Source organism: Oncorhynchus clarkii, chromosome 7 (assembly GCF_045791955.1).
Source record: "Oncorhynchus clarkii lewisi isolate Uvic-CL-2024 chromosome 7, UVic_Ocla_1.0, whole genome shotgun sequence".
Lineage (NCBI taxonomy): Eukaryota > Metazoa > Chordata > Actinopteri > Salmoniformes > Salmonidae > Oncorhynchus > Oncorhynchus clarkii.
The window spans coordinates 12,168,763-12,180,871 of NC_092153.1; the positions used below are offsets into that span (position 1 = coordinate 12,168,763).

General features: G+C 42.2%; 1 protein-coding gene across 2 annotated transcripts; it reads right to left on the reverse strand.

The window, feature by feature from the left end:
- Positions 1-325: 325 nt before the first annotated feature.
- On the reverse strand, positions 326-9,927 carry LOC139412880 (reduced folate transporter-like). Of its 2 annotated transcripts, XM_071159681.1 has the most exons (6): positions 9,817-9,927; positions 8,357-9,023; positions 5,833-6,634; positions 4,712-4,904; positions 4,392-4,533; positions 1,804-4,277 (listed from the first exon to the last, which is right to left on the reverse strand). In XM_071159681.1, exons 2-6 carry the CDS (start codon positions 8,627-8,629, stop codon positions 4,074-4,076), a joined length of 1,614 nt encoding a protein of 537 aa, XP_071015782.1. In that variant the 5' UTR covers positions 8,630-9,023; positions 9,817-9,927; the 3' UTR covers positions 1,804-4,073. The 2 variants fall into 2 exon arrangements, with proteins under 2 accessions (XP_071015781.1, XP_071015782.1); XM_071159680.1 differs by having other exon boundaries at positions 326-4,277; positions 8,357-9,884.
- Positions 9,928-12,109: the final 2,182 nt, after the last annotated feature.

Genomic DNA, 12,109 nt, shown 5'->3' on the forward strand with positions numbered 1-12,109 from the left:
TCATCACTATATGCTGAAACCTACCTTGAGATATGACCTTTTAAATCAATTAGAGAATAGTGCAAAGTTCAAGTTGCATATCTCGTGTTCCGGACCCATTATACATAGCATTCTCAAGTTAAGTGCTTGTATTGTTCACACACATCTTTTATCCACCCTACATGTAATTAATAGACACTCAACTACTATAGTCTATATTCTGACATGATTTCTCAGTTTTGTAGTAAGATGGTCCTAAGATTACTCAAGGGGACCGGAATTCAGCAAACCACTTCCTATGCACAGCAATTCAATTAAAGGCAACTTCAATTTAAAAAAATGGGTAGGTATAATCTGCATTTATGGGCGTACTTTAAGTATGGTATAAACACATTCAGAATGTAAAGGGTACACCAGATATGAGTTCCTCGAGTTGTCAGATTCCAAAGAATAAAACATATAGGCCTAAAATATATTTACATTTTTCAACTTCATTATTTCCTCAGTGACAAACATTTAAGAAAACACAATTTTACTTACGCACACAGATAAATAAATTGTTCCATTAAAACAGTAGTTCCCAAACTGGGATGGGATGCAGAAAAAAGAACGGACCTATACATTTTTCAATAATAGCCTATAATATTTGAGAATTTACAATCAACAAAATAAAAGCTAGACAATCAGGCCACCACTGATTATGTTATGTTTGTGCATAAGAACACCAGCCATGTCAAAATGCATAGAATTGTATGAAATTTGCTTAAAAGCAAACAAAATCTCAGCTCCATGGCAAAATGCATAGAATTGCAGGAAATTTGCTTTAAAATTGCAAAAATGTTATTTCAGCTCCATGGCAGGATGTGGAATTGCAGGGGATTAGCTTTGAAACTGCAAAATATTGTGTCCACTGCCAAGATCATATTTATGCTTTGGTCTGTGTGTGTTTTTTTTATACCACTCAACCCTTATGGTGGGTGGAGACTCAAAACACAGCTCAATTGGTGGGCCACGAAGCAAAAACTTTGTGAGAACCCCTGCATTTAAACAATACAAAATAGCTAATTTGAAAATAACATGCAGAATAAAGGTCTGCCAGCTCATTGCTAAATCCTCCAACTCATTTGCAGTAGTTCATAACAACTTTACTCCAGTTTACACATTCACATTCATGTGGGCTTCCTATTAGAAAAGATGACAATGAACGGATGATTAGCACTGCTGGGGGAGAAAAGACAAATCTGCATGAAAACATTTAAACAAAAATAGGGGAGAGTGGGGTAAATTGAGCCAAAGAGGTAAATTGAGCCACCCTTGTTTCTAGGAAACTATACATAAAATGTTATAATTTGACCAAATATCTAGGAAGAGGTCATCATTTCATGGAGTCTGAAGGAAGAAACCATTTGGAAAAAGCTAAGTAAAAAAATATATATAAAAAAAAATATATAAAATAAAAGATTTTCACCAAGTCAAATTAATTTATGTTATAGAGGTTTCATGATGCTTGTATCTAAAGCAAAGTAGATCATTTTAAGATTATTCTATACACCAGCATAAAAGTGCTTTATTGTATGTGTGTGCTAATATAATCAAAATGTTTGCCTTGGGGTAAAAGTTGAACCAATGGCAAGTTGAGCAAATTGAAGTGTTTTCATTCCAGGCATAATGCAAGGCATTATCGCTGGGATATGAGATAACAGGGCCTGGCCAATGTTTAAAAATATATATATAAACTACAAAGTGTTTGAACGTAAGTACTGAACGTAAAAAATGGCTCAACTTACCCCACTCTCCCGTAAGCAAAACTATACACAAAATGATCGCTAAAACACTTCCTGACACAAGGTGCATTGAATTACTCACTGGCAACAAGCATAACTTGTTCCCAACTGGCCTACCTGGTTAAAAAAAGGTGAAATTAAAAAAATAAAAGTCCACTGATATGGTTAGTTTGAAGGCCCTAAAACAATTGGCATCTGCTTTGTTCACAAGCAATCGCTGATTAAACCTAAGACAGTGGGAGTGTAGTGAACATACACAAAGGGCTTCATTTAGAAAATCTTTTCACTCTTCAAATAAAAATCTTCAGGAAGATTCAGCAGCCCCAAAATGCATCCTGTCATGTGTCTACTTAATCTAAAGCAATGCTAATGTGATCACATAGTAATCATGATCCTGTGGGGCACACCTCTCTCACTGGAGGACTTCTGTACAGCTAACAATAGACACACAGATTCAAAATTATGGTTTTCGCTAATCAATACAATTGCAGCAACTGTTGAGAATTCCTAATGATCGCAAACAGTGAATCATTTGCTGAATATAACAGGCTATTGTTTCATCAGTAGAAGAAGTAGTCCAGTAGAATTAGACTGTTTCTGTAGATCATTTCCTATTGGTCCCCTCTACTTGAGATTATTATTTTCTCAGTCAGAGTTACGAAAACAAACGTGCTTCAACATTATCAGGGAACATATGATTACCCTGTATTTGGAAACTTCTGAACATAATCCCCCGTGGATAACACCATTTGAGATGTTTCTGGGATAAGAAGAGCAAAGCAGCCACTACATAGTACATGTCAACAGTCTCTCTGAGAACATTAGGCTGACAACTAGGCCCAAACTCTGACTATTAAAAACAAAACACTGTTTGAGTGAGAAGTAGGGATGGGTCTAAAGCCGAAAAAGAAAATTCCTTAAATTGACCTACGACAGTAGCTATATGCTGGTCTATTGTACTTCGAAACAATGTTGAGGCAGGTTGCTTAGGATGTAAACCTTCCCAAACAGCCTAATTCATTCTGTTAGAGGTGCTCCCACAATAATGTGATTTGTACCGCATACAAGGTCATGTATTGCTACTTACAACCAGTGGTGTAAAGTACTTAAAAATACTTAAGAAGTATCTGTACTTTACTATTTATATTTTTGACAAATTTTACGTCACTACATTCCTAAAGAAAATAATGTACATTTTACTCCATACATTTTCCCTGACACCCAAAAGTACTCGTTACATTTTGAATGCTTAGCAGGACAGAAAAATGGTCAAATTCACACTTATCAAGAGAACAACCCTGGTCATCTCTACTGCCTCTGATCTGGCGGACTCACTAAACACAAATGATGTCTCAGTGTTGGAGTGTCCCCCTGGCTACTGATGAATAAAAAAATGCAATTGTGCCATCTGGTTTGCTTAATAAGTCATTTGAAATCATTTATACTCTTACTTTTTAATACTTAAGTTTATTTAAAACCAAATACTTTTAGACTTTTACTTGAGTCATTTCTATGAAGGTATCTTTACTTTTAATCAAGTATGAAAATGTGGTACTTTTTCCACCGCTGCTTACAAGACCATTAGGGTTGATCGAGTGAGCTTTTTATATTATCTTGTAGTAATGTAGGTGGGCCCTGCCTGTAATTCTTTAAAAACATTGAGAAAAAAATATGTATTCCATAATAACATCCTTTTGGTGAACTGAATACACGTTGGATATAACGGATAAGGCACTAAGGGCTGAGAACAGTGACAGTTCACTAACACTGGTAAACTACACTCCCCCAACACATCCAACGAAGTGTCATGAGGTCTCGACTCACCTCTTAGTCTCATCTGTCCTTGTGCAGTCGTGTGGAAACCGTAGCGAGAGATTCCCAGACCGTTTAGACAACTCAATGTTAATGTAAGGGGTTTAGGTGTTGATGTAAAGATGACACAATGTTCAAGGGATAGTTGAGGATTTTGGCAAGGAGACCCTTTATCTACTTCCACACAGTCAGATGAACTCATGGATACCATCTGTATGTCTCTGCATCCAGTATGAAGGAAGTTAGAGGTAGTTTCGCGATCCAATGCCAACTAGCGTTAGCTAGCGCAATGACATGAAGTCTACATGAACAACTTGCATGCTAGCTGTTCCGATAGACTTCCAGTCATTACGCTAACGGTAGTTAGCAATTTGGCTAACGCTAGGTAGCAAATTCCTTTAAATTGCATGCAGATACATAAAAATGGTCTCCACGAGTTAATCTGACTCTGGGGAAGTAGATAAAGGGCTTCATTGCCAACATTCCGGAATATCCCTTTCAGGCCTTCACGTTGTTCCCATTGGACAGAGGTTCCGTCTCCGAGGGGTTTGATGGTACGGGACATAGCTCAGTGGGCGTGGCCTGGTCGGTGTCCCCTCCACCTCCTGCCGATTGGTTCCTGTAGTGGCGAATGATGACCCAGGCAGCACAGCCCAGGTAGATAACCGTCAGCAAGGCAAAGTAGAAGAAGTAGACCAGGAACTATTGGAGAACAGAACAGCACTCATTAGAAAACATATGGTGTTCCCATATGGGTGACGTCAGCTTGCAGGAAGTCGTCTGAGCGTGGTCGTAATCAGAGTGTGTGTGACTGACCTGGGAGTGCACGTCTAGTCCCAGACCCTTCTTGTCAGAGACGATGAGGGTGATTATGGTCTTCAGAACGGTCGCCAGGAAAGTGTTGACCCCAAACACCAGGGCACACAGCTCCTTGGTGAGCGACGAGGCGATCTGGAAACTACAAACACCACAACAGGATAGTCAGCAGATTAAATGTACAGCCTAAAGTAAGAAAGACGTGACAGTTCTATTTGACAATGCATTCATACACTGTACACGTCTGAACATGAAAATCCCCAAAATCCCATTATATGTATACAACAACGTTAAATAAAAGTAGACCTAAGGAAACGTACATGGCGATGGGCACGAGGAACTGGTAGAAACCCTTGAAGAGGGAGTAGGCCACATAGCAGACCCAGATGTTGCTGGTGGTCCCCATGAGGAGCAGCAGGGCAGCCTGTAGAGCCGTGATGATGCCAATCACCAGCTCAGACCACACGTTCCAGCGGATCTTCACGAAGCCCGCTGCAAACGACGTGATCGCACCTGGGACAAAGTAAACGGGGTGGAGTTAGTCGAAGAAGATAAGCTGACTAAGTTAATGACTGAGTAGGTGATTAAGGCTTGGGGAACTTCATTTAATAAATGCTGTGTGTGGACTCAGGGTCACAGTTTGACATTATCATAGCAAGGCAAACAGAGGGGATTGCTGGTTCAGTAAGCCTTTATGTTATTATTATGCATCAATAAAAATAATTATACTAAATGACCATGGGGAGCAGCACATTGTCTGGCGTCATCTCCCTGTGTGATCAACATCTAAACCATTATCATCTTCCACACCTTTCAACAGAACGTGACTGTTTAGTCTACTATTGTCTTACCACATTCTACTTCATGGGAATTCCTCTTTCTAGATTGATGGGCTTTGTATGTCTCCTGTCCTTGTCAGCTGTTTAGGTCATGTAATTTCAGTCATAATTAAATAATTGGAGAGGGGTCAGTCTAAAACAGTGTTTCCCAACGCCAGTCCCCCCAACGGTGCACATTTTTGTTGTGGCCCCGGACAAGCACACCTGATTCTACTTGTTAACTATTCATCAACTATTGAATCAGGCGAGTTAGCCTGGGGCTACAACAACGTGTTGTTGGGGGTACTGGAGGACTGGAGATGGGAAACCCTGGTCTAAGACAAACTTATTGACCAATGTTACGTGATGCCGGAGAACTCATTTGACTGAGAAAATATGTACCTTGAAGCATGTTGCCATGGTGCTCTCACTACTACCACTGCCAACTGCTGTAGGGGTGTTAATATTTTGTAGGAATCATTGACTTGGAGAACACAGGCTCCAACCCTGTCAGACCGTAAAGACCCAGGTGAATGCTACATATTTGTTATTAAAACACTTGTATACCTGGCTTTGGAGGGCCTTTGTACCCAGACTAAAACCTAGGGAAATGGATCCCTCACCCAGTAGTGTGGAGACAGCCTCCACCCCTCCGTTGTAGACGTGTTTGTTCTCCGTGGCGGGGTACACCTTGTTCCACAGGACATGGATGTACAACAGCACCAGGTAGTAGCCAGCGGAGTTGAACACCCACCACAGGCTCCACAGTCTCAGGCTGGGCCTCCGCGGCACGTTCCTCAGCTCCTTCAGCATCTGAATAAACACTGAGTCCCTCCAGGAGGAACCAGAGCTGAGAGGGGCCAGGGAGGGTGTGTCACCTGAACCCAAGCCCGCTTCGCCCTGCTTCATCCTGGCCAGCTCCGACTGGGCGGCAGCCTGCTCCTGGAGGTTCCTCTGGGCAGCGTGGTGGGCCCTGTTGAAGAACAGGGACCTCTTGGGCCAGGGCAGGCAGCAGGAGAGCACCAGGCCGAAGGACACCAAGGCCAAGGAGACAGCACTGAGCATGGCGAAGGAGAGCCTGCCCACGGATATCAGCACCTGGCCCAGCACCGAGCTGGCAAACACCCCCATGAGGACGCAAGAGCGCGAGTAGCTGGCCACACGTTGGTAGAGCTCTGGGGTGACCAGGGAGAATATATAGGAGGAGTAAGCCACGCGTGCTGCCATGGTGATGCCGTAGAAGAACTCCATGAACTGCATCTCTAAGAGGGAGGAGCCCAGGAGGAGGAGGAGCCAAATGGCCACGTGGCTGAGGCTGGAGAGGACCAGGACGGGCTTGTAACGCAGGACGTCTGTCAGGAGGAAGACTGGCACCAGCACCGCCATGTAGGAGTAGGACAGGATCGGGTTGATCTCATTGGTCACCTGGAGGAAGAGAATGGTGGGTATGAGAGGGGGAGACCACATAGAAGAGACAGAGGACTCAGTGGAATCCAATTCTCCTTGTAAAAAGTTGCAGCTGAAGGCTCTATAAATGTGCCGGCAGGTGTTCTCAAATTGCATATTTAGGCTAGTTTCCTGTGAGTCCTCGAACACTGACAAATGCACATGCCTCATATGCTGTTCAGAATAACCTTGTCGCTGTGCTGACACTTTTGCCAACGCAACAACGTTAATCCCCCTCTACAGGAAATGAGGGGAGCAAAAACCTTCACTGATCCCCTTCATTTGAACTAATGCTACATTGTAGGCAAGGACACCTTCCAATGAGACTGCAGACGTCAGGCCATTAGGTTCATTAGTTGATACTGAGCCAGACAAGCCTACAGTAACCAATCAGAAAAAGAGACTGCCCTAATTTGTAGGAATGTGAACTTTGACCATACTGAGGAAGGGTTACTGCACTCACACTGTGATAGCCTTATTACAGTCCAGTGGGTTCCATGACTAAGGAACACTGGTTCAATTATTTTAGGATTGGGCGGTTGTAGTTCAAGCTCCTAGTATAAATTCAGATGGAACACGTGTCAGCTGATATAGCTTATATCAGGGTTGTCCTTCTACGTGTCATACAAGGCTATAGCCTCCAGCGCAGGACATTGCCTTTCATATCCCTCAAAATCAATTGGGCCTCAGGTTGAACTGACATGCCCTGGCCTTTAAATATATATACAATTTTATTTTTTACATTTAACCTTTATTTAACTAGGCAAGTCAGTTAAATAAAGGTTCAATAAAAAAAATAAAAATAAAAATTCAGTAGAAGACCGATAGCAATAGTTGACACGACTAACAATATACTTGTTTACTAAGCAAGAGTGAAGATACGTTTCTCAATCCTTCCTACTAGTGCTCCAAAATGATTGAATTCACATCGTAATCAAAATACTAACGTGCAATATCCATATCGCAAGAGATTCATATCGCAAGAGATCCATATCGCAAGAGATCCATATCGCAAGAGATCCATATTGCAAGAGATCCATATCGCAAGAGATCCATATTGCAAGAGATCCATATTGCAAGAGATCCATATCGCAAGAGATCCATATTACAAGATATCTATATCGCAAGAGATCCATATTGCAAGCAATATTTTGAAACGTGTAATGGACGTTTTTATAGTTTCCGCCATTGTTTTCTCCTCTTGCGGCTGCTTCCCACCAAGCGGTGCAGTTCCTCCTCCTTGCTGTTAGATTTCTCATGGCTCTCTCTTGTCCCTCTGCAGCAGACATATGGTGAGCAATATGTTTGGAACATCGAATCGCAATGAAATCACAGTATCGAATTGCAATACATATCGTATCGGCACCTAGGTATCGTGATAATATTGTATTGTGAGGTCCCTGGCAATTCCCAGCCCTACTTTGTAATATAAGTTATTCCATTTCTATGATTCCAACAATTCACCCAAGTATTTTGATCTTTAACATCAAATTGCAACATTTGGTAAGATTTTTTTTTTTCTCAACTCGATTATTCGCCCACATTGTGCAGCCCTACCTCCATCTACCCACCCTTAAAAACTGTGGTCAACTTAAGAGACACACACACACGGATAGTTGCATACACAAACTGCACTCTCACGCAAAACACACCACACCAACATTCCAAACTGTTATAGGGGGATGACTGTGCATCACTGACCTGTTCCCTGGTGAAGTTCTTCTCCATGCTGAGCAGGTTTGGTGTTATGAAGGGCTCCCCAGGCTTCAGCTGCACCATAAACCCATAGAAACACAGGAACACCACCGACAACTCCCAGGTCCGGGCGGTCTTGGTCTGGCCGTCTGAGGGGTCCTCAGGTGGGGGAAGAGCCACCTCGGGGTCAGGCTCTCCAGGGGAGGTCTCCTTCAGGTCCAGTTCAGCCTCTTCCTCCACAGCCCTGTCCCCACTCACCATAGCGTCTTTGCCCACCATGGTAGTGGCCTGACAGTGGACACTGGGGTCCCAAGTCTACCTCTGACTGTATCAAATGACTAAGTGGTATTGCTATAGTGAAGAGGCTTGCTATAGGATTTTTCATAGAAACCAGAGAGTAGGACCTAAACCACCAATTCAGATGTTCTAAGCAGACAATGAGTAGAGATTCCTGTTAGCACTCTTCCCTTACAAGTTCCACAAAGGATCCAGTGTTAAACATTAGAGGGGGTGAGAGGGAAACCTTTCACAATGACGAACATGGAGTTAAAGTGCTACCTGCAGCCATTTTCATACTCTATGTATGAGAGAAGGTTAACCTTTGCTCCATTCCATGGATTAACAATGATTGAAAGCAAGCTAGTTTACAGCTGGACCTCTGGTCTGTGTGAACCTGTAAAATACAATAATGTTTGCAAATAGTCACTCAAAGTTTGTTTTCTGACAGAGTGCTTTATTCTTAATTATTTTGTGGTATGGTGCTCAACCAAACTCCCTATGTCCAAAGCTGTCCTTTCCCATCAAATCACACGTATTATAGTAACAACCATGGTAAACAACGACCCTAACAGATCTGAGCTGTCAGGTAACGAGTATTATTTGGGTGCAGTCAGTGTATGATAACTTTGTTGTTCTCTGTTGGACTGATTTATTAACTTGGGGTTGACACACTCCAAAAAAATAGATTCACAACGAACGACTTGTGTAACGTTTACCATGGTTAGAAAGCTTTGTAATTGCAATGCTGCATGCGTGAGACCAGACATAGTTACTTTAAAAAGTATTCGCTAAAACAGGGGTGCAACTTCTGCACGCATGGCTGGCACGAGCCATATTCAATGTTAGCTAACTAGTTACGTTAGCTAACCAGATTCCAGTCTGGAATACCTAACGTTAGTTAGCTAAAGGTAGTTAAGCTTGTCTGGAAGAGGTATGATTTTATTTTAATAAACCCCTTGCTAGTGAACAATGTCAGAGAGCTAGCTACAGCTAAAATCAAATAGCCTATACAATTTAGCTAACTGCCTACAGTAACTGACGTTAGCTCCATCATGCGAGTTAATATTATCTTATTGCAGGGAACATTGGTGAACTTGTTAGCTAGCTGAAGTTGACACCAATAATTGGGTTTTAAACAATGTACATACAACTTTGTACATTGACAAGGAAAGTAGGTAAAAACCTACCTCTAAATTCTTCCCCGACTGAACTCGTGTGCGCGCTGTTGCTCAGTTGAATGCATTTCAGAGCAACTGAGTCTGTGAGATTTTGCAAGGAACTATGGGGGCTGTAGTTTCTGTTGATTGACCGGAGATAATCCAAAGTGCACCTTAAAAGGTATTTATCAATTAACATTAGTATATCACTCAATGATCAATACTTTTCAATGTTTAAATATCAATGGCCAATAGGCTACATAATGTATTCCAATATATTAGGACATAATATCACATGAACATTTAACGAATAAAGACAAACACCCTACACAAAACATAGAGCATTCTACTGAGCAAGCAACTGAACATTGCCCCATGGATAATCATTGGACGTGACCGTGGCGCGCGCGCTGTGAAATGAGGGAGTTCTATTTTCCTGGCCCGGGTTGAACCGAGAAATGGCGCCCTCATGTCATCTGGGGAAGGCTAGGAGGAAGGAGGGCCCTTCTCAAATCAAACAGCAATCTGCCCCCTCGGCCAATCGTCCCGAAACAAACAACATCTCTTTTCCATAAAAATACATGTTTGAATGTTCAAACTAGTTTTAATTGGAAGGCAGATAAAGAGTTTTTATCGCAATCACGTTTGCACAGAATCCGACTCATCACTAATCCGATTTATCACTCCACGTCCTTAATTACTACACTTTTGTTTAGAACCGGCTAACACCCTTCAGGCCGCCCTGTTCCAAAATGAATGCAATCACCTTCACCCGATACAAACTCCTCTCATCGGGGTAACCCGAGCTAGATAAACGAATCCCCTCAGTGTAAACGTCCATATTAAATCTTTGGAGAGTAGGCTACATGTCGGCGTTACAATGTAACTGAATAAAGAAACGTTGATATGGTATGAGGAGAAAACGTATGAGAATGTTTGTAAACTTTATTTTCGTGTCACGTGTGAGCTTTTATATACAGATTTGGAATACGTCTAGCAGTATGAAGATGCTTGAAAACGCCTGCAACATCATAAACAAACTTCAGCAAACATTTGCAATCTGAGTTTGACCTTTGGTGCTATAAATGAGGGCATAGCAATGGAGTGGTGACTGACTGACTATCCAGTGCGCATGTTACGTAATCCTGTTGTGCATTTGCCTACTTATTTTTCAAACTGAGTTCTTTTATGGGATTTGGTAGGGTATTTATAACATATTTACTACTCGTATAAATAGTTCTCCAAGTATGGCATGACCAATTTGATTATCATGTGGTTGGTTTTAAGTAAAAAACTGTCTCAGGCTACATGGAGAGAATCAGTCCATTGTCACAGCACTTTAAATGTTATGTGATTTAGCCAGTCATGAGATATCTTCTGTGCCCTCAACAGAACCCAATAAACACATATCTGGGGATTTGGTTGTCATGCAGTTATCCCAAGGCAGTCCAACAGTGTGCCTTGATTTCATGGAAATCACAGCCATAGCTGTGAGGAAGGCCTCACTGCAAATTCTGGATCCATCCAACCTTTCCTTTTCTAACCAAGACCCGTCTGCGTCTAGTGCTGTTTCCCAGACGAAGCACTTCCTTCTGTGTCACCTCCTTTGAGAACCAGACCCTAATGTGCATGCATGCATACGGTGGCGGCCATTCTGCTGTATCACTTTCATCCATGAATGTATTCTGTGCTTTCAACTAGGAACTATCCATCTCTTTCAGATCAGTGGTTATAAGGAATCGGACAGAGAGGGAAATAAGTCTTTAGGACATCATTTCCACAACATTTTCCTGTTACCTTGGTTTGACTGTGGCAATGTCCTGTATATTATTCACAGTGACCAATACTCATTTCATCGCAGCTGGTAAACCCTGCCTATATTTCCCCTCTGTGCCCATCTTTCCCCTCCCATTTTCTATGAATCTTTTATAGCCATCTCCTGTCCAGTATAGAGGAGGTACATCCTCTACAGCACAGCCTGTCAGCTGTGTTTTATTAGAGGGCTGAAATACTGCTGAATCAGAGGTTTCACCTCTCCTCCCTCTTTAACAATCAACTCTGTACGTGTGTATGCACATGCATTCCTGTGTGTGTGTCTGTGTGTGCACGACTGCGTGTGTTCTGTTTTCAGAAATAATGCAACATGTCATGCGTAACCTCCTTTAAGAGGGTAGCCGTACATGAGAATGACTGTAGCATGCAGTACAGCACCTGACTGGATCTCAGCTAGTGTTGTAGGGGAGCATGCTGCCTATTGTGTTATCACGCTGGTCTAGGTGCATCAGAATCTAATCACTCTAATATGTCCCAGGTCAGGGTCTTA